This window comes from Lontra canadensis, unplaced genomic scaffold, assembly GCF_010015895.1.
Source record: "Lontra canadensis isolate GAN:19392208 unplaced genomic scaffold, GSC_riverotter_1.0 scaffold3, whole genome shotgun sequence".
Lineage (NCBI taxonomy): Eukaryota > Metazoa > Chordata > Mammalia > Carnivora > Mustelidae > Lontra > Lontra canadensis.
Window position 1 is genome coordinate 17,848,307 of NW_022630997.1, and position 22,437 is coordinate 17,870,743.

At 44.0% G+C, this 22,437-nt stretch overlaps 2 protein-coding genes across 3 annotated transcripts in view; both read left to right on the forward strand.

Moving 5' to 3' along the window:
• The window catches only part of PKD2L1 (polycystin 2 like 1, transient receptor potential cation channel), a 29,274-nt gene extending 17,597 nt beyond the window's left edge, over window positions 1-11,677 (forward strand). The window contains exons 3-15 of one of the 2 annotated variants that reach the window (XM_032882353.1): window positions 2,720-2,847; window positions 3,313-3,566; window positions 4,507-4,731; window positions 4,897-5,125; window positions 5,790-5,960; window positions 6,143-6,324; window positions 6,634-6,754; window positions 7,506-7,604; window positions 7,819-7,940; window positions 9,552-9,678; window positions 10,441-10,559; window positions 10,810-10,933; window positions 11,291-11,677. In XM_032882353.1, coding sequence (XP_032738244.1) covers window positions 2,720-2,847; window positions 3,313-3,566; window positions 4,507-4,731; window positions 4,897-5,125; window positions 5,790-5,960; window positions 6,143-6,324; window positions 6,634-6,754; window positions 7,506-7,604; window positions 7,819-7,940; window positions 9,552-9,678; window positions 10,441-10,559; window positions 10,810-10,933; window positions 11,291-11,464 — 2,075 coding nt within the window. In that variant the 3' untranslated portion in view covers window positions 11,465-11,677. Of the gene's footprint in view, window positions 1-2,719; window positions 2,848-3,312; window positions 3,567-4,506; window positions 4,732-4,896; window positions 5,126-5,789; window positions 5,961-6,142; window positions 6,325-6,633; window positions 6,755-7,505; window positions 7,605-7,818; window positions 7,941-8,914; window positions 9,042-9,551; window positions 9,679-10,440; window positions 10,560-10,809; window positions 10,934-11,290 lie in introns of both variants that reach the window. The other variant, XM_032882347.1, reaches the window with a different exon arrangement.
• An 856-nt stretch (window positions 11,678-12,533) lies between these two features.
• Window positions 12,534-21,050, forward strand: BLOC1S2 (biogenesis of lysosomal organelles complex 1 subunit 2). The gene is made up of 6 exons (XM_032878366.1): window positions 12,534-12,542; window positions 13,499-13,709; window positions 14,046-14,162; window positions 17,435-17,554; window positions 18,229-18,333; window positions 20,551-21,050. Exons 1-6 carry the CDS (start codon window positions 12,534-12,536, stop codon window positions 20,580-20,582), a joined length of 594 nt encoding a protein of 197 aa, XP_032734257.1. The 3' UTR covers window positions 20,583-21,050.
• Window positions 21,051-22,437: the final 1,387 nt, after the last annotated feature.

The following is a 22,437-nucleotide window of genomic DNA, read 5'->3' on the forward strand; positions in this document are numbered from 1 at the left end:
ATGTACTTCAATTAAAAAGTTACAAAGAATACTGAATTTCTGAGTGTCAGTGGGCATTTGACCAGGTGAAATCATTTCTCTCAAAAGACATAGTCTTTACTACTTGGGTAATAATCAGAGATGTTATGCTTCCATAATGGTTGACAAACAGTTCAGAGCAAGTTAATTCTGAGTATAATTTACAACTGGAGAAATGGAAGAGAAAAAGTTACAGCAAGGAGTACCACCTAGTGGCCATCAAGAAGCTGCAACAATTTAATCAGCCTTTGGCATTAGGAAAAATTCAGCACACTGACCATCCTTCTAACTCTGTGGTGCGTTCTAAGCAGGCAGAAGCTTGACTTCCAAACCATTTTCTAGATCTGGAAAAGTTGAGTGAGAGTCCTCCAGATACTAAGCACAGGTAATCACAGATTTTAATCAGAGAGAATTAAAGTTGTTTCTTGGACTTAATAGAGTGGAATGGGGAAATGTGAAATCATAATGCTTCCTTTGCTGATTTCCCCCTTGAAAAGTGTGATATTGCTTGTGCCCAATCCATGACCACTCATTAGTCCCTCTTTCCTACAAGACTATAGATGAGCTCCAGGGGAGGTAGGAACAAATGTGACTCAAAATTTGAAAAGGAAAAAAAAATTTTAAAGATTTTATTTATTAGAGAGAATGTACATATGAGAGAGAGAGAGAAGTTGTGTGTGTGTGTGTGTGGCAGAGACAGAGAGAGAGAGAGCGCGAGTGAGCAGGGGCAGGGGTAGAGGGAGAAGCAGACTTCCCACTGAGCAGGAAGCCCAACATGGAACTCTATCCCAGGACCATGGGATCATGACCATGGGATCATAAGCAGATGCTTAACCAACTGAGCTACCCAGGCACCCCTGAAAAGGAAAATTCCTAAAGAGAATTGCTCATAAGAGACTGACAAATCCTACTTTAAATTTTTTATGTAATTCTAGACTTACAGAAAAGCTGCAGGAATAATACAAATAATTCTTATATATATTTCCCAAATACATACATTTTACCATGCTTACATTTCTTTTATTGCTCTCTTTCTCTCTTTCTCTCTCTTCACACACACACACACACACACACACACGCATGCACACACACAATCTGAGAATAAATTACAGATGTAATGCCCTGTTGTTCCTAAATACTTTAATGTATAACTTTAAAAATAGGGACATTCTCTTACTAAAGTCAGGAAATTATCATTGATTCAATACTATCATCTAATGAACAGACCTTATAATTTCATCAATTATTCTACTAATAGACTTTATAGTAAAAGAAAAAAATTACTGCCCAGGATTTAATCCTAACTAAATGCACATATTACATTTAGTTTTTATGTTTCTTCAGTCTTTTAAAATCTAGAACAATTCTTTAGTCTTTCTTTATCTTGCAGGACTTGGCTAAGAAATTAAGCAACAATATCATATACTAACAAATTTTAAACTATAGAAACAACAAAAATCCATGAGTTCATGCTGATACATATAAATGACTAACTAAATGAGGAAGAAGGAAAAGTTCTTCCTTTTTTTTTTTGAAAGTTTTTTTTTTTTTAAAGATTCTAACTAACAAATGCAGAAGGAAAGATGTAATGGAATGAGAAAAATCACAACTTGACAACCATGGTAGTAATAATCAGGCAAAAGTCATTAATGGATATTAAAACTAGTAGGTAAAAGATTGATGAGTAATAGGATGTTTACACAATTTCAAAGTATTTTCCCACAAAATACATATTAATTACAAAGAGAAAAATAATTTTACATTGGAGAAAGCTGGAAGACACTGCCTTAACAAGGGATGAAATTTAACATCACTAGTAATGATACAGTTAGACAATGTGTACCTTCTGATAGGAAGCTCTGAGAAGGACACACATCACTTTCTGGGTATTCTTTGCCAAATGTATAACCTGATTTTAAACACAAGAAAACATCAAGCAAATCTAAATTGGGGAACAGTCTATAAAAGAAATGGCTTATATTCTTCAAATACAGAATTTTAACTTAGAAAACGAATAGCTTCCCTTGACCACCCAACTTTAGACTGGGTGTATGGGTTAGGGTGGTTAAGGAAGATTCAGTTCTTCAGGGCAAAAGTCAGGTCTTTTTTTGATCTGGGGATGCTCTGAGTCCTTCCATCAGGAGACAACTGTGCCCATCAGGATGCCCTGGGGCCAGAGGTGTTATGCCTTCCCCCTATTCCCATTGCTATGGAGTCATTGACTCCAAGATCCAGGAGACCACATCCCCATTGTAAGGTGTTTGGCCAGGATCTTGGAGTACTTTAGAATTCAAAGGGACTTTCCCAAGGGCATAGATATAGGACAAATGAAAGGAAGCACTACCTGGTGCAGAAGATGGAAATATCTTGGTTCTGGGGAATAAGAACTAGGAATTTAAGCTGGTTTAAGAAGAGAAAAGTGAATTTTCAGAATGACAATATGAAGAGACAATTTCTGAGTGGAGTTCAGTCTTTCTGAGGTAAGTTGAGAGTAGAGGAGGAGACCTTGTAGCCTACTATATTCCCTGGTTTCCCCAATCCTCTATTAGCCTTCCCAACCAACTCTAGGGGTGGGTAGGTCCAATGGGATCCCAATTAGGTAGGCATCTCTGGCCCCAAGGCAAATGGGCTTTCCTGTCTCTTCTGGAGAATGGATATGGGAAACAATGAGCAGGACACAGTCTCTTTGGTTGGTTTCTAGTGACCTATGGAATGACAAGCTCCAGTGCCTATTATTATACCAAAGTGATGTCTGAGCTCTTCTTACATACCCCATCAGACACCGGAGTCTCCTTCCAAGCCATCAGCAGCATGGCGGACTTCTGGGACGTGAGTATGAGATCACCTCTACCTCTCCCCTCTCCTTTTCAATGGCCTGAAGCATAAAGTCACAGGCCAGGCCTCAGGAATGTCAGACAGTAGACCAGGCCATATCCAGAGACCAGATCATTCTGGGACAAGGCTAAGTCAAAGGGTCAAGCAAGAATCAATGGGTCAGACTAGAGCTTAGGTGATGAGAGACTAAGGATGAGAGACTGGGATGATGGTCAGGAAGTCAAGCCAGTAGTTATATTAGTATTGAGAGTCAGAGGTAAGGCTGAACTTCAAAATGCATTTTGAATAAAGGATAATACCACATCAGGTCAAGAACTGGTCAAGGTTCACAGGTCAGCTGAGGAGTCCAACAGAAGCAGATTGAGACAAGCTGGAAAGTCAAGGAGTGAAGGCAAATGTCATTCCAAGAATAAAGTTCAAGATGAGGCAGGGTCAAGCTCAACCCAGCTTGTGGTCTAGTTTGCCCAGGGCCCACTACTGGACAGTTTGTATTGGACCAAATGGTACAACAACCAGAGCCTGGGCCATGGCTCCCACTCCTTCATCTACTATGAGAACCTGCTGCTGGGGGTTCCAAGGCTACGGCAGCTAAGGGTCCGCAATGACTCCTGTGTGGTCCATGAGGATTTCCGTGAGGACATTTTGAGCTGCTACGACGTCTACTCTCCAGACAAGGAAGAGCGTCTCCCCTTTGGGCCTCTCAATGGCACAGCGTGAGTGAGTCCCCCCACCAATGTTGCTGGGCTTGCTTCTCTGAGCCACCATCCTGAGGTTTGGGAACCATTTCCACTTAGTCTTAAAGAGCCTTAGGGGAGTGCAGGGTGGGGAACATATCTCTAGAATCCCATCTGTGACTGTTTGGAGATCTTTGTTTTGATTACTCAGGAACAGAGAAGGTACATTAGCAAACAGACCCATAGCTGCTAGACTCATTTCCACACACAGATAGCAGTCACATTTGCCATACTCTGGAGGCAGTCCTGCCAGAGAAAGCATCCTTTCTTGCCCAGATGTTCTTAGAGGTATAGAGCATGGATGAAACACTGATATTGCCACTTAAGTCATTACTGAAAAGTCTGACCCTTGGACCTGATAGGGGAAGCAGCAAGAGGTTGAGGATGGATAAAGAATTATGAAAGAAGGGGGAAAGGGATGGATAAGATATGGAAGAAGGGGAAGGACGGAAGTGCTCAGGGAGAAACTTGTGGACAGAACAAGAATCATGGGGTGAAGCAGCCAGGTGCACAACCACAAGAGCAGAAAGGGTCTTTTTTGGGTTATATGAGCCAGGTGTTTCCCTAGTGTGGACTACTCAGTCTGGGATCAAAAGTAGGGCATGGGTTTGTCATCCATAGTTTTGGGGGACATGATGAGAAATAAGGAGATTTATATTTGAGTTTCAGTTCAGCCACTAACTAGCTGGATTATCTCAGATATCTCGGAGTCTTAGGTTCCTCATCTTCAAACGTGGATAGTATTTACCCTCCTTTCTCACATAGTTGTTAGTATCAAGCAAGATAATATATGTGAAATGTATATATAATATATATGAAACTGTGAAGTCCAGGCAATCATAAAATGTTGCCTTGCCTTGGGAGATCAGCTTTTGGATTGGCTCAGACCTCTCTGCTCAGATGGCATCTTCTGTGACAGGTGGACATACCATTCACAGGATGAGCTGGGGGGCTCTTCTCACTGGGGCCGGTTGACAAGCTACAGTGGAGGTGGCTACTATCTGGACCTTCCAGGATCTCGGCAGGCCAGTGCAGAGGCACTCCAGGACCTTCAGGAGGGCCTATGGCTAGACAGGGGCACTCGGGTGGTCTTCATCGACTTCTCAGTCTACAATGCTAACATAAATCTTTTCTGTGTTTTGAGGTGGGTCCCCTTTCCCTATTTTCTCTCCATCCATGGTTCCTGGTTCCTTTCTATGCTTGAGCCCCTTCCTTAAACTTATACCCTATAGTGGGGGTGTGGAGGAGAGGGGATGGGAAGAACTATCCCAGTCCAGGCTTCACCAGGGATCTTCCCCTCTTCCCACAGACTGGTGGTAGAATTTCCAGCTACAGGAGGTGCCATCCCATCCTGGCAAATTCGCACAGTTAAGCTGATCCGCTATGTCAGCACCTGGGACTTCTTTATCATTGGCTGTGAAGTCATCTTCTGCATCTTCATCTTCTACTATGTAGTTGAGGAGATCCTGGAGCTCCATATCCACCGGCTTCATTACCTCAGCAGCATCTGGAACATTCTGGACCTGGTGGTTATCTTGGTGAGGGATAGATATCTTATACCTGGGACATATTAGAAGGAGGAAGGGGCTCTATGCTGTTAGGGTCTCCAAGTTCTTCCTTTTGGAGTGTCAAGTTTTCTTTATGACTTCTGGTCAAGTCACTGTGTTAAAGCTCCCAAAGCCAGAGGCTGATGTTCCCCTGGCTCAGCTCCTGGGAAAGCTCTGTCTCCCAAATGCCTTCTTCCTCTGACCTGTGAACCTTTTCTTTATGTACTTGTTATTTTGTTCCTCTTCTGTCTTTTGCCTTTATGACCTGTCCCTTTGAAACCCCTATCTTCTCTCTTCTCTTTTATTGAAATATTCTGCCTCTTCTCTTCCTCTTCCTCCTATGATCAGGACATACTAATTTCTTGACCAATGCTAGGAAGTGGCAGGAGAAATAAAATTACTTGGCTCCTATTCTCTGTGATCCTTTATAACCTACATATTTACTACTGGCTCCATAGCCTTCTCCTTGCAATTAAGGCATTCCCCCATCACCTTATTCAGTTCCATTTGAAACTGAAATAGTCAACAACTTGGAAGGGAAGGATTTTTTTTTTCCCCACCTGACTTACTTACCCCAGCTCTCCCCTAGGACCTTATCATTGAACTTCCCTTGAGATCCCAACTTCTCTGACACCTCTGACCTCTGTGATGACAGCTATCCATTGTGGCTGTGGGCTTCCACATATTCCGAACCCTTGAGGTGAATCGGCTGATGGGGAAGCTCCTGCAGCAGCCAAACATGTATGCTGACTTTGAGTTCCTCGCCTTCTGGCAGACACAATACAACAACATGAATGCTATGAACCTCTTCTTTGCCTGGATCAAGGTACGTTGGGACCCCTGACCCCCAGCAACACCTCAGGGCACTCATTTTCCCTCCCTTGGTACTTGTCTCATTTTCCTGGTCTGGTTTGGCAACTCTGATGACCTCCATAGGTCCCTGGAGTGGACTATTCAAAGCTTTTCTCTCTTTTTCCTTAACTGCTTGGTTCAACATGGCCCTTCCAGATATTCAAGTACATCAGCTTCAACAAAACCATGACGCAGCTCTCCTCCACGCTGGCCCGCTGTGCCAAGGACATCCTGGGCTTTGCTGTCATGTTCTTCATTGTTTTCTTCGCCTATGCCCAACTCGGCTACCTGCTTTTTGGAACCCAAGTGGAAAACTTTAGTACTTTCATCAAGTGCATGTGTGTATCTTGGCCCCTTCACTCCTCCCTGGCCCCTCACCCTCCGGCTCTGTGGGTGTGTGTATCCTTGGGGAGGCTGGGTGTATGTGTGCAGGCATGTCTGTGGTTAAAGCATCTGTGTGAGGATCTCCAGAAGCTCTGGTGTGTGTGCTCAAGTATGTCTGTACCCCGTTCTGTCTTTATCAGCTTGGAAGTGCAGTGAGAGGGCTGTCTGAGTTCACCGAAGAGCAGCAATTAGTGGCTTGGGGTATGAATAGGGGTCAGGGTTATGATTAGGCTCTGGGTGAAGCCCAGAACCTTGTCTCTCAGTTTCACTCAGTTCCGGATCATCCTTGGGGACTTTGACTACAATGCTATTGACAATGCCAACCGCATCCTGGGACCTGCCTACTTTGTCACCTATGTCTTCTTTGTCTTCTTCGTGCTCCTGGTGAGGCTCCCTCTGAGAGGTGGGGAATTGGGAGCCTGAGGGGTGGAGACATAAAGGACCTGAGGGTGAGGTTTTGCCCCCCACCAGGTTCTCTACCCAGGTTTAAGACGGGTGTCTCAAATCATGGGTGGAGAATGAGGTGGGGGAGCTCTGGGTCTCCTGAAAGCTGGCTAATGTGCTCAATATTGCTAGCACAGTCAGGCAATTTGCAGAGTATCAGGGAATCTTCAGGCTCCCTCAGTAAAGTGAAACCTCTATTCTCCAAGGATAGAAAGGGAGAGAAACGTGCCCCATGAATAGAAGTGGTTGAACTAGAAGCTTCTATATCTATTCTCTCCTTCCTCTAGGACTAACTGGCTATTTCTATCACCATTACTTTATACTGTCTCTTTCTCTCTGTCAACTAGGAAAGATCTGGGTTTAACATTTATTAACAAAGCCAATAGGTTTCTTTATTTGATCATGGTTAGGGATAGATGGGTTAGATTTGGGTTAGATGGTAAAGATAGCAAAACTGTACTCTTAGTGAATAGTTGGCCCTTATATGGAGGTGAACTCTTGCATATGGTGGGGTACTGTTGTAGTCAGGTTGTTGCAAAGCAACTGAGTGAGGAGAGCAGGTGGATGAGGGAGCTTGAGCCATCCCTAACAGGATTGTGCTGAACAGGGATCTTGGGGCCCTGAGATGTGGGGGTTAGTGGGCTGCAGAGCTCCAATTGAAAGCAGATCCAGGTCCCCTATTTATCTCCAGAACATGTTCCTGGCCATCATCAATGACACATATTCAGAGGTCAAGGAAGAGTTGGCTGGACAGAAGGATGAGCTGCAACTTTTTGACCTCCTGAAACAGGTAACCACTCAGTATCCTTGAGCCACACATCTGAGTCAGAGCTGAGGTCCAAGGCTCTGTGTCCTGGTCTGTTTCTGACTGGTGTAGGGCCCTGTGCCCACCCTTGTGTGGTTTTCACTTATCCCTGGAAGCTTGGCATCCTGTGGGTGGGGAAGAGGGCAGGAGATGATGAGAAGGCTATGGGAACTGGTACCTGTTTCCTTTTCCCTTACAGGGCTACAACAAGACCCTACTGAGGCTGCGTTTGAGGAAAGAGCAGGTTTCAGATGTACAGAAGGTCCTGCAGGGTGGGGAGCAGGAGATCCAGTTTGAGGATTTCACCAACACCTTGAGGGAGTGAGCAACCAGAGATCCAACCTTCTCTGATATTGTTCTATAAGTCCTTGGCCTTCAAACATATACCCTTTGCCTAAAAACCTCTGATATTGGCCAATGGGCCTACAACCTTGGTTTATGGCATTTAATTTTGGCCTATAGATCTCTGATTCTGACCTTCAGAATTGTGCCCTTGGTTTAAAGGTCTCTGACCATATTCTAGAACATCCTGGACCTCACTAAACAACGCTTAGGACTAACATAATAATATAATTTCTTCATCATTACGTTACATTTCTCACTCCCACAAAACTCTGTAGTTGGTTCTGTGCTCCCCAACAAACACTGGCCTATTCTCCTAGCCTTCCTGTTTCCCAGGTAAACATATGAACAAACACTGAACAAATATATTGTAAGCACCATTTGTGAGCCAGGCAGTGAGTAGGGCACACAATTAATTAGACAAAATCTTTGTTCTCCAGGAGCTCATACACCTGTAAGCAAATAAACTGAATCACAGAACAATTTCAACAAAAAAGTGATTAGAAGAGAGGGAGGACAAACTAAAGAGAGTTTTCAATTCTATTTTTGAGCTTAAGGGAAGGCTTCCTGGAAGAGGTGATGTATGAATACCTATAGGAGGATGAATAGCCTACAAGTAGACAAGCAGCGGAAGTCCACTCCAAGAGATGAAAACATATACAAAGGCGTAGAGGTGTTAAGTTGAACAACATGTGTAGGAATAATAAGCAGCTAAGCAATGCTATGGTATCAAATAAAAGTGGGGGATAGAAGGAGAGGAGACCAGTGGAATAAACAAGGGCTACATTGGGAAAGACCTTGAATACCACCATTCTGTCCAAAGAATAGGGTGCTCAGTAGGGATTTTAAGAAAAGAAGGGATGTATTTAGACCTGTATTTTAGAATGACTATTTACTGTAGTTGCATTATAGAGGATGGATTTCAGGGGAAGAGGGTAAAGTGAAAGCCTTTTACCCAGGCACGGAGAGCATGAAATCACTGAGCTCACAGCCGCCTTCACCAGGTTTGATCAAGATGGGAATCACATCCTGGACAAGAAAGAGCAAGAACAAATGCAACAGGACCTGGAGGACAAGAGGGTGGCAGTTGGGGGGATGGGTTATTTAGGGGCAGAGATTTTTCAATAATTCCTATAGAACATTAGGAGGGCCTGAACCTTGTCAGCAGGACTAAGAGAAGGAAGACATTGATTAAAACAATTTTGGGGGGCGCCTGGGTGGCTCAGTGGGTTAAAGCCTCTGCCTTCAGCTCAGGTCATGATCCCAGGGTCCTGGGATCAAGCCCTGCATCAGGCTCTCTGCTCAGTGGGGAGCCTGCTTCCCTTCCTCTCTATCTCTGCCTGCTTCTCTGCCTACTTGTGATCTCTCTCTTTCTGTCAAAAAATAAAACCTTTATTTAAAACAACAACAACAACAACAATTTTTGGGAGGTAAAATTGCCAAAAATTGGAGATCCTGGCTTTCCCACATGGTCCCATTCTTCCCCAGAAAGCAAGCGTCAGTGAGTCTGGAAAAAAAGTGGGGAGTCAGTAATTGAGAGATCATAGCCACAGCAGGTCAGAAGTCATTTCATCATACTGTTTTCCTCAGACTCGGGCACGCAGATCATGAAATCACTGAGCTCACAGCCACCTTCACCAGGTTTGATCAAGATGGGAATTACATCCTGGACAAGAAGGAGCAAGAACAAATGCAACAGGACCTGGAGGACAAGGGGGTGAGCCCAGCTGGTCGGTGGAGAGGCAGTGAAAGAAAACCACTCACTCTCCCCTCCCTGCCAACACACCCAGAACATAAATCCGAACTGAAAACGCTTCAATAAAGAGCTCTCTAGAACAGTGGTTCTCAAACTGCTGCACATTAGAATACCCTGGTGGGGTGGGGGTGGGGATTCAAATAATCCTCATACTCAGGTCACATACCCTAGACAGAATCTCTGGGGGAGACCGAACATCAGTACTTAAAATACTCCCCTGCTGATTCCAATGCATAGCCAAGGTTGAAAACCACTGCTCTAAAATACAGTCTTGGGAAAAGATCAGTCACCGGAGAATCCCTGATATCTGAAGAGTTGCCTTCTCCTTGGGACTTTCAAACTCAGGCCCTTAGCTGCCCCTGCTGTGCCTGCTTCATCCCTATCCAGTGTAGACCCGAAAATCAAGGGCAGGAGGGAAAGTGGCAGGAATTCTAGTACTATTCTTCTTTTCCCAAACGGATTTGGCTTCTAGTGAGGGTCTCCTTAATCAAGGCTTCCAAGAGCTCAAGTTTTGTTTCTGTGGCAGGTGATTCCCTCCCAGAGGTTGGGCCAGCTTTGTGTCTAGCACCACCACACTGATCTTTTTATCTCTAGAGTTTGAGAGGGAAGGGGAATAGCATGAACTAAAGCCCAAGGGCCTGGTCTTGGGAGCCCATGAAAGCAGGTAGATGAAATAGGAGCTGATTACTTCCCAGGTCATCTCCTCTCTGACTTCCTGAACAGGTGGCCCTCAACACCGAGATTGAGAACCTGGGCCTGTCCATTGTGAGTAGCCCACCAGGCGAGTCGGGTCCAGAGGCTACCAGAGCAGGTGGCTGGGTTTCAGGAGAAGAATTCTACATGTACGTGTAACCAATGGTCCAGGGCTGAGTGTGTTTGTAATGTCCTACCCTGAGCTTTTTTTCTCAACTTTCTAATTTTCTGTCCTAGCCCAGGGAGAACTTCTGCCCCCCTTTAATTCTCCCTACAAGGTTGGGCCTTACCTTCTTTGCACCCATCCAGACAGAGATCATAATGGCTCCCCTGCCCCTATAGGCGCTTAGTCCCACAGATGCCTATTTCTGCTCCCTCGGTCTCTCTCAAATCCTGCAGACTCACAAGGAGAGTTCTTCAGTTGGAGACTGTCCTGGAAGGAGTCATGTGCCAGGTGGATGCTGTGGGCTCAAAATTAAAGATGCTGGAGAGGAAGGGGCAGCTAGCTTCTTCCCCGGGGAAGGTGAGTGGCCCTTCACCTGGTTCTTCTTGGTGCCCCACATTTGAACTCTACCATCTTTTCTACTCAGCAGGTAGAGGCAAAACATTTTTTTTTCCATTTTATTTTATTTTATTTTATTTCTTTTCAGTGTTCCAGCATTTTTTGAAAGAGCCTGTTTTCAGGCTCCTGGGGCAACATGTTCCCTTAGTGGAAGAAAGGGGTGGAATGAAGGCCTGAAGTTGGTTGTTCTGGCCTGAGAGCTGCCTTGGCCTCCAGGAGATGGTCTGAGGTTGAAGAATCAGATCCAGATTTTCTAGATAAAAGGAAGTGGGACACAAACTCCTCCTTCAAATGACCTGCCCCTTTTTCTTCCAACAGGGGGATCAAGACATTTGGGAGCAACAACAGCCGACCCCAGCTGTGACTCCAGACCCCTGGGGAGTCCAGGGTGGGCAGGAGAGTGGTGTGGGAGGGGGCCTAAAGCATCAGACAGCAGGCTCCTCTCTCATTGCCTCTCCAGAGACATCCTCAGGACATGTCCTCCACTTCTAGGGCAGCAGTTCCCTCTACTGCTACTGCTGAGTCCTACCCTGTGTTTGGCCTTTTGAACCAATGTTTCTACATGTAGCTTATATCATGTTTAGTAGCTTGTGACTCAGTGTTTCTGAGTACAGCCATGTAGCTCAGTGCAGCTCTTTGAAGTAACATTTCCCACTGGGCCCCTCACTCCCTGTGCTTCCAGCTCTACTATGATGAAAAAAAAAAGTTAATAACAAACAGAATGAAGGAAGGGAGGGTAATGTTCCCTAGGCACTTGGCATCTGGATAGCCATGATCTGGGAAAAATGTAGAAGCCAAGAGGACAGCATTATCTAGATGTCTTCCTGTTTGTCAGTGAAATTTATCCTTTGTGCATCTAGAGATCTGCTGCTAGCACCCATGGGATTCTTGTCTTCCCCATAGAATTTCCAGGTGAAACAGAAAGGGAAACCCTGGGGGAGAGGAAACTTTCTCACTGTGGAGATTACAGTGTTACAGAGAACTTGGAGTGATGCCTCCATCCAGGACAAAGACCATGAAGGCTCAGTTGAGGAGGCTGCTCACGACATTCTACTGAACTCTGGGAACGGACAGGGCTGTAAACAGGGACACAGATGGAGCCTGAGGAGAATCAGAGAAATGACTTCAGGATTCAAAGGTCTTTGGAATAAAATGCAGTGGGCTCTGATCCTATTCTTGCAAAGGACATATGGGTTTCTCTAGTGACTATCAATAAAAATCCTTCGAAAAATCAGGACTTTGCATTTGCTTCTGGGATTGTAGGGAAAAGAAGAGAGGATGGAGCTGTGAACCATTCTTATATCTGGGCTGGAGCACTTATCCCTGCCAGGAGAGGTCGACTGGCAGCAGTGACAATGTGAAGGGGCTGAAACAAGAACCTCTGGCTCATAGGAATGATTTGAAATGATGGGCATTATGACTGTACCATTTAGAGAGTGGAGACAGTGACGTAGGGAGATCTGGTGCTCATGATGAAAAGAGTAAGGTAGTCCTTATGCTGGCATGAGGGGTAGCTGGTGTGTGTGTGTGTGTGTGTGTGTGTGTGTGTGTGTGGTGTAGGATGTGGGAGGTAAGAGGGGGAGATGGAAAATAACTAGGAATAGGACTAAAAACTTCCACACCAAGATTTGGAGTGTATAGGTCTGTGTCCCAAGTCCCACTATGTATCCTTTTCCCCTTCCTCTGTGATCTTTACCTCTTTCTCATTTTGCACTTTGCTCCCCAGTTGCTCTTTCTCATCCATTCCCTTTTCCCACCCTTTTCACCATCCCATCAGCTACACTCTATACACCCAGGAGACTCTTGAATAAATGCAATCAAGATAACCCGAGTGTATCCTCAGCTGTAAAAAGTTACAAAGCTTTCTTCCAGAAAGACTGTATCAGCTGAAGAGAAGTAGGTGCCAACCTGCACCTTAAGAAAAGAGGGGCTGGGCGCCTGGGTGGCTCAGTGGGTTAAGCCCCTGCCTTCAGCTCAGGTCATGATCTCAGAGTCCTGGGATCAGGCCACATCATGGGCTTTCCGCTCAGCAGGGAGCCTACTTCCCCCTCTCTCTCTGCTTGTCTCTCTGCCTACTTGTGATCTCTCTCTTTCTGTGTCAAATAAATAAATAAAATCTCTTTTAAAAATTTAAAGAAAAAGAAAAGATAAAGGGGCAAATCAGTTATTTCACCAAGACATTGGAACGGCCAGTATTTCAGCTCAGGGGTCAATGAGTGAAGGTTTCCCAAAGGCTGGATGAGACTACCTTCAAAAGCATGGATTCTCCTAGAAGTCTTTGGCAACGAATACCAGCCTGGGTGGGAAGTGCCTAGGCAGAGGATAACCTGTCCTTGTGACTTTGGTCAGCAGGCCACCAGAGCTCAACCAACCCCCTATAGGTCGTCGGTTTTACTAGATTAGTGACGGGGATGAGCGCATTCTCAGTTCCAGACATCGCGACTATGGCAACGGATCGACTTAGGATAGCTCGTTTTAGCTTCAGTTTCAGCTTTAAGCTTACTCTTTGTTATTACCCCCCGTAAGCTGCAGGACTCAGCCGAGAGGTGGAGTATCCCAGGGCTGCGAACCCAGGGCGGGGAGGGTGGGGACGGCGGGGTGGGCGGGGCACGCCCGGTGCGCAGGCGCGGGTGTCCCACAACCGGAAGCAGCGCGGGGCCAGGCATGGCGGCGGCGGCGGCGGCGGCGGCGGCGGCACAGGGTGTCCCCGCGACCCCAAGAGAGGAGCCGGTTCGAGGTACGTAGAGTAGCTGGGGATGAATTGTCTGGCGGAAGGCCGGGGGCTCACCTGACCGCGGCGAGCAGGTCGGAGGGGCGCACCTGACGGGACGACTGAGATGGGGTTTGGCCACGGGATCGGGTCTGAGCCAACGGCCGGTGCAAGGGAGCAGAACTGGCGTGTCAGGCGGGGCAAGGACAACGTGAGGGACTTGAAATTATGGTACAGGGAGAGCGGAGCCGACTTGATCGAACGAGGACAGGTGAAGGGATGTGGGGCTGTGGGGAGTGGGTGCCATGGCTGGATTAGGACCCGGTGTAGGGCAAGACACTTACTCATTCTCTTTTGATTCAGACGATGCCGCCGTGGAGACAGCTGAGGAAGCAAAGGAGCCGGCTGAGGCTGACATCACTGAGCTCTGCCGGGACATGTTCTCCAAAATGGCAACTTACCTGACTGGGGAACTGACGGGTGAGGCGGGATGTGGGCTGATTCGGGTACCGCCCTACATCACTCGCTGGAGCTGTAGTTTGGCTCTGGGAGCTGTGAGGTGCTTTAGCAGCATCCGTCTTTGGCTCCCTCCCCAACTCCCCATGCCCTGAAATATGCCTGTTGGTAGTTTGGGAAGGTTATGAGTGGGAAAGAAAAAGGTCCGTTCCTTCCCTGGAGAAATTCACTAGCTAATTTCAGAAATGCATAAAAATGCCTAATATAACTCTGCAAGCCTCGGTAGTGTACACTAAGTATGAGAAGACAAAAAAGAATTGATCAAGACGTGCTTCCTTGGGGAAGGTGTATTTTTAGCAGGATTGTGAAAAGAATGACTGACCAAAAAGGGGGGAAACGATGAGTGAGTGAGGCGGTATAAGGGAACAGTTTGTTCCTTTAAAGCAGATTTATTTACTGGGACAAAGAGAAATGAAATTGGGGAATGGAGAGTGACCTGTAGATTTAGGACCCTACTAGGTTGCTCTGAGGATTTGGTCACCCACACTTTGCGGCATGATTAATTTTGAGTTCATTGTGTATTTGCAGGTGAACATATAACCTATGTGTGGAGAAAGGTCCAAAAAGTGAAGTTTGCTCCTGTGGCCTCTCATAACTATTGTTTCACTTCCCCAGGAAATTGCTGTGAGCTAAATTTGGGAACCAGAATTAATGAGAAAAGGCTTGGTGCAGAATGGGAGGGCTTGTGAGGCTCTATCAGTTTTTTAGTTATTTCTGAGCAAGAGAAACCAAGTAACAAATAATAGATTTTTGACTTCCCTTTAAAAATTCCAAAGATTTGGCAATACTAGTTCCCCATTCTTGTAATGCTGTGATTGACTAGAGCTGAGCAGCTGTCTCCTCTAAATGGACTAGTGCCATGCAGTGTTTTCCCCACCACTCTTTTTCCTCCCTTTTACTGGGACCTGATCAGTTGCCATTTATCACTGTTCTTATAGTGTTGTTTTGTTAGTAGTGGTAGAGAAACAATTTTCTGTACCAATATTTCTATCCAGGTTGGTAAAGTAAATGATAGGTAAGACGACTGTGTGTTCTAAGAAATGGGAGAGAGCATATTTCTTTGTGGAAGTGAATAATCTTACGTGTTTAACATGCCAACACTTGGCTTGCTTCATTCATTTACATCATCTTGCAGGCTTCTAGGTGTTAGAGTGTGACCCTTGGTTTTTTTTTTAGAGAGACTAATTTGCTAGCAGTGAAGGTGTATGGTTGTAGAGGAGAGAGCTCAGACACATGAGCAAGTTTTTGGATGAAAAGTAATGATGATGGTCAGTGACAGGGTGATGGTAAAAGGAATGGGAAGGAAAGCATGGGTGCAAGAATACCACAGAAGTGGAATTTAGAAGTGCCTGTGGAGGTATGGGAGCAGCCTAAGGTGTTCTAGGTTTTAAACTGACGGTGCCATCACCTAAAATAGAGAAGTGGGAAAGCAGAACAGTGTTTAGTGTAAAAATGTTTTTGGTTTTGGCTTGGCTGATTTTAGATATTACCAGGACACTCAGGTGACTTGCAGACGTGAGCCCTGAGCTCAGAGAGTGATCAGAGTAGGGGAAACGGATCTGGGAGTCACGTGCACAGGGTGTGAGTCAAGGCTCTGCAGGATGAGATAGGCAAGGACATGCTTAGGGGTTGCTGACTGTACTTATGGCCTCAACTATAATCTCAGTGAATGCTTGTATAGGGCAATTAGTTTGTTTCTAACAACAGTTCTTAAAACATCTAGGTTTACAAATGGTTTACTTACAATAAAATTAATTTTAAACAGAATGCAATTTCCCTGTGATTGTCATTCTTACTTGTACAGATGCTTTTTTGAGTCTGAAAGGAAGCTAGCATCACCCTGGGAATGCCCATAGGAATGTGCCACCCATGTAAACATCAGTTGGGTCACAGCTGAGAAAAAGTTGGGAAGTGACAGTTAAGGATGAATGAGAAAGGACCTAGCATAGAAACCTACAAAGAGTGAGTTGAAAGAGATGAGAAAATCAGGATAATAGGATGATGTGGCAACCAAGGGAAATGAGCATTTTGTGAAAAGAGGGATATCACAGGGTCAGGTACTTGGAGAGGTTCAGGAGGATAATAACTGAGAAAACGCTGTGGATTTGGTGCTTTGCAGAACACCAATGACCCCGGAGCATGTAATGTCCTTGGATGATGGGGGCAGAGGCCAGGCTGCAAGGGTTTTCATGAGTGAATGCTGAGGAAGAGGAAGCAGTGAGTATGAGCTGGTCTTTCAAAAGGGTTAGCAGTGAAGCTCCTTTGCTTTACTGAGCAAATGATGTAGGTGTAGCAGAAGAGAGAGAGTGCTTTTGAGCTGGAGAGAAACCTGAATGTGCTTCTAGAGAGAGAGGAAGCTGCCAGGATAGAGAATTTGAAAATGCCAGGGAAAGGAGATGATTGAAAAGAGGCCCTAAAGAAGAGGAAGCAAGAACATGGGGGAGACATGTTGGCAAAAATAGGGGGCACTCCTGCCTCTTGGGAAGATAAAAAGGTATAGAGAAGTTTTGAAGTGAGGCACAAAGGTTGACGCAGCTCATGTAAGTGGAATTTTCCACTTCTCAGGAAAATTTGCTTTGAATAGAGATGGGGAAGGGAACTGAGGGTATGAAAAAGAGTACATAAAATGCAATATAGAATCACACAGTAATAAATGAGTTATTAAGAAATGGTGAGGTCCTAGTTGATTTTATATGTATTTATGATTCAGTCCTTCAGATTACGTGTTATCATACCATAGAAATACCAAGACTGTGTCACCTCTCTCTTCTTAGAACATGAATTTATGGGTCGCCTGGGTGGCTCAGTGGGTTAAAGCCTCTGCTTTTGGCTCGGGTCGTGATCCCAGGGTCCTGGGATCAAGCCCCGCATTGGGCTCTCTGCTCGGTGGGGAGCCTGCTTCCTCCTCTCTCTCTCTCTTCCCGTCTCCCTGCCTACTTGTGATCTGTCCGTCCAAAAAAAAAAAAAAAAAGAACATGAATTTATTATTTACCTGTTTAAACAAGATTCTGAAGTCTCTGGATCTTACTTGGTTTAAATAGTTTGCTGATTATTACCTGAGTTTCTGCTTAGGCATTCAGAGTACACAGGCTGAGTATGAATGTCATAAATCAATAGTGGCCTGCTCCTTTGACATTCTCTGGGTCCTGCCTGGAACTACCATTTGTCCCATGATTCCACATTCCAGTGATCTAAGACAGATCTTAAAAGCATCACATCTTCTGTTTCTTTTAAAGCCACCAGTGAAGACTATAAGCTCCTGGAAAATATGAATAAACTAACCAGCCTGAAGTATCTTGAAATGAAAGATATTGCTATAAACATTAGTAGAAACTTAAAGGACTTAAACCAGAAATGTAAGTAATAGTTTTTATAATTAAACATGTTTGTATTTAGTATCCTTTTGTGCTTGGGATTGTGGAGAAGTGGAGGGAATATGGCACCTGTCCTGAGGGAGCTCATTCTCTAAAAGTGAATTACAAAGTTATGGTGAATTTCTTCCATTTTGAGGCTTAGCATATTTTGTTATGTTTACTTCTGCTTCTGAATCTTGATATGATCACTTTAGTCCTGTCAGATTCTAGTAAATTTATTTAACAATGAAATCCGTAAAGGACTACTGTATAAGCAGAAAACCAGAACATTTATAAATGGAAAATGCTAATTTAGACTGGCAGAATATATTTTTCCATTGACTTATATTTGTGTTCCCTATCTCTAGAGTACTCTTTCTTGGTAGGGGATTACTTAGGAAACTGAATCTGTAAGGGAAGGATTGTTTGAGGAGCAAGAAATTTAAAAGAGAGGAAAATTAGTGGATGAGAGAGACTTGCTTTGCCCAGGTCACAGTTCTGCCTGATCAGCTAGCTATTGTCTGCTAGTGTTTGTCCTGCCAGTGATCAGAATCATGTCACCCTACCTACTGTGTCTTGGGCAGAGCTGGAGGGACACTAGCATTTTTACTTTCCCACTTTTTTCTACACTCTGTGTTGAAACCGAATGAACACGTGGTCTGTCTTTGTTTTCAAAGATGCTGGACTGCAGCCTTATCTGGATCAGATCAATGTAATTGAAGAGCAAGTGGCGGCTCTTGAGCAGGCAGCCTACAAGTTGGATGCATATTCCAAAAAACTGGGTAACCATTTTTATGTCAGTTTTGACTAATAAGAGTGCCCTGCCTGCCAGCCTGACCTTAGTTAATAGGATAGTTAACATTGATGTGCCTGTGATGATCTATTTTAATTAAGTTTCACGAAAACCTAGTGAGAGTAATTTTTTAATGGTAGTAGTAATAAAAATACTATTTTCTGAGTGCTTAATGCTATATATCAGGCACTGTTCTTAGTGCTTTACATATATTACCCTTTTATCCTCCCAGTGTTCTATGAGATAAGTACGTGATTTTTATCCCCATTCTTTGAAAGAGGAAACTGGTCAAAAGGGTTAAATAACTTGCATAAGGATACAAAGCTAGCATGTGAAAGAGCTATATTCCCAACCAGGTCTGTTTGATTACAAAGCTCAAGCTCTTAAAATTGGGGTTCAGCAGGCTGAAGCATCCTTAGTAATGTAGATGCCTATGTCTTAAAAAATGGAAAAGTCAATCAAGAGTTTTCTTGAAGGATTAATTTTCCTTTAATGAGGAAACTGGTACTTGTATTATTGATGGCTTACTAACTGGCTCTGGGTTTTATATCTGCGTTTAAAAATAATGGAGTTGTCTTTATCCTAGATGTAATTTACAGATTATTTTATTTTCATCATTGACAATTGTTGGCTACTTCGGGAGACAGGTCTGTAACAGACTGAGATTTGACATGAGTGGTGATTAACAGTTTCATTGTCCACAATTAAATTTACTAAATGGTGACTGAAACTTACTGTATAGAAGGCATTGTACCAGATGATTTCAAGGTTTGTTTTGATTTATTTTTTTCAAGGTTTTATTTTATTTTATTTTTTAAAATATTTTATTTATTTATTTGACAGAGAGGTAGAGATCACAAGTAGGCAGAGAGTCAGGCAGAGAGAGAGGGAGAAGCAGGCTCTCCACTGAGTAGGGAGCCCGATGCAGGGCTCAGTTCCAGGACTCTGGGATCATGACTCGAGCTAAAGGCAGCTGCTTAACCAACTGAACCACCCAGGTGCCCCTTTTTCAAGATTTTAAAGAAAAAGATAATCTGTCACATTAGGAGGCAAAATGTTGAAAATAGAACTACCCTATGACCTAGCAATTGCACTACTGGGTATTTACCCTAAAGATACAAACGTAGTGATCCAAAGGGGCACATGCACCCGAATGTTTATAGCAGCAATGTCTACAATAGCCAAACTATGGAAAGAACCTAGATGTCCATAAACAGATGAATGGATAAAGAAGATGTGGTATATATACACAATGGAATACTATGCAGCCATCAAAAGAAATGAAATCTTGCCATTTGCAACGATGTAGCTGGAACTAGAGGGTATCATGCTTAGCGAAATAAGTCAATCAGAGAAAGACAACTATCATATGATCTCCCTGATATGAGGAAGTGGAGATGCAACATGGGTTAAGGGGGTAGAAGAATAAATGAAACAAGATGGGATTGGGAGGGACACAAACCATAAGTGACTCTTAATCTCACAAAACAAACTGAGTGTTGCTGGGGGAAGAGGGGTTGTGAGAAGGGGGGTGGGGTTTTGGACACTGGGGAGGGTATGTGCTATGGTGAGTGCTGTGAAGTATGTAAACCTGGCGATTCACAGAGCTGTACCCCTGGGGATAAAAATATATGTTTATAAAAAAAATAAATATTAAACAAAAAAAAATGAGGCTTATTTGATAGTCTTTTAAATCTCTGTGTCTTTCAAAATGGCTTTCCTATAGTGAGGTGTAGGAATAAGAAAATAAAAGGGGAAACATAAATTTGTATGTCCAGAGAGTTCCAGTCTGGCTGTCAGAGAGTGCCTGGGACAGTGGCTGGAGAAGCAATTTCCTGCGCTTAGTAAGGCTTCCCATGACTCCAGTGCCAGTAGATCTGCTTAATCCTGACGGAGTTGTCTGAGCACGTGCTGTTGACAGGGTTAGAACTTAGTGAACTTGTTCTTAATTCTGTGTGTGTGTGTGAAACTTTTTATCTTAAGTTGTGCACATCCAAATATCTGTCTTTAGCTAATATGAATGTTAACATTTATGGTGTGCCTCCAATTTGGACCCAGTTTGGACAGATTATGAGGTTGAAGGCAATAGATTTTTTTTTTTTAATGTAATAGATATTGTTGAACTTGCCTGGAAATGCTGACTGAAAAGATCTTTGTAAGAGCTGGTTTTAAAAGATTTAACTTCTTCCCCATCTCTCCCTGGCAGAAGCCAAGTACAAGAAGCTGGAGAAGCGATGAAAAACTTACTCCTGTGGATCAAAGTCTTTTTTAACATGGAAGAATGTTAATAAGACCTGAATCCTGAGGCTGATGAATTGTGAAAACTCCTCAAAAGGAAACTGTGCTGGTCGTCCCAGAAATGTACCAACATTGGAGTAAACTGGAGGACTATGGCTACCCCTGAACTTCTTTTGAGGCAGTATCCCTCAGAAACTCACACTTATAACTTCTTACCTTTTACTTGAATGTTTCATCATCCACTCAGGACAGAGAGTCTCTCAAAGTTCAGGATAAGCCTGGGCTTGCCAGTGGAATCAAATGAGAGGAACCATTCTTCTCTCATAGTGGTTGATTACTCCATTATTTTCTTAATGGCTGGTTTTTTGAGTTTCTGTGTCAACAGTGTTTTTTTCTATTAATGATGCTGATGTATTGCTAATAAGAACCTAAATTAAAAAAAGAAAAAAACTTGTTCTTAACAGATTACCACCTTGTGAATGTCAGTAATGTACTTTCCCATAACATTGCAAATCATAGGAAATCTTAAATAATTACAGGCTGAGTCTTCTAGATTGAGCAGAAGCAGTGAAAGGAGTGTTTTGATAGCTCGATATATGTGATGGGTCCTTCCTGTCTCTTCTCTCTGTGACTCAGATGTCTGGAGATGGATGACATCTTGACACATGTTCCTTTTTGGAAATGTGATAAAGACAAAGACTATGTATGTGTATTAGGTGGGGAGGTGGGGCTGCCACTCATATTTTCTGAAACATCTTCCTCTTTGTGCCTGCGGGGTCAGAGGGGACTAAAGACATTAATGGTTGGAGGATACTCACTGACAGGCCAGTCTAGTTTGGAGGACAGGCATCCTTATTCAGAGTTGGGGGTCACCACCCAGGAAGGGGTCTGAGGTCCTCAGTTCTGTCTCCCAAAGAGTTCTTAACCCTGTTTCTGTCCTTTCCTACTATCTCTGTTCCAGACTGTTACTTGCCCCCACCCCACTGCACTATAGCTGTGTCTTCTCACCGTAACGATCCCTCCAATGCACCTTCCAACTGCTGTCAGAGCAATCTAAAATGTCAAGTGGCTCTGTTACCCCTCCTGCTTAGAATCCTTTAGCGATTTCTCATAGCTGCTTTGAAAAAGCCAGATTAATTTTGCTTTTTTACTCAGAAACCAACATTTTATTTATTTATTTTTAAAAGATTTTATTTATTTGAGAGAGAGCAGGGGCAGAGGGAGAAGCAGACTCTTAGCTGAGCAGGGAGCCCGATGTGGAGCTCAATCCCAGCACCGTGGGATCATGCCCTGAGCTGAATGCAGAAGCTTAACCGACTGAGCCATCCAGGCATCCCAATAAAGCTGTTTATTTTTAAAGTTAAAAGTTCTTGTAGTTAATAACTATAATTAGGGGGATGCCTGGGTGGCTCAATTGGTTAAGCTGCTGCCTTCGGCTCAGGTCATGATCCCAGGGTCTTGGGGTCGAGTCCTGCATCGGGCTTCTTGCTTAGTGGGAAGTCTGCTTCTCTCTCCACCTCTGCCTGCTTGTGCACTCTTTCTCTCTCTCTCACAAGTAAATAAAATCTTAAAAAATATATATATATAATTAGGATAGAATACTGATTTATTTATTACCCAGCCTTTTCTTTGAAGTCTCTAACTCATTCCCAAGGGTATTAAAGCATGTTGTTCAGTGTTCAGAATCTAACACATTCTTGACTCAACCTCTACTTCTAGAGTGCATGTAATATTAACATTCAGCAAATTCATACTGAGTGTTAAGCCCTGTCCTTGGCACCTGGATCAGCAAAGGAGACAATGACCCTGCCCCTATTCTCAGGGACTATTCTTTCCTGTCCAGGGTCCAACAAAA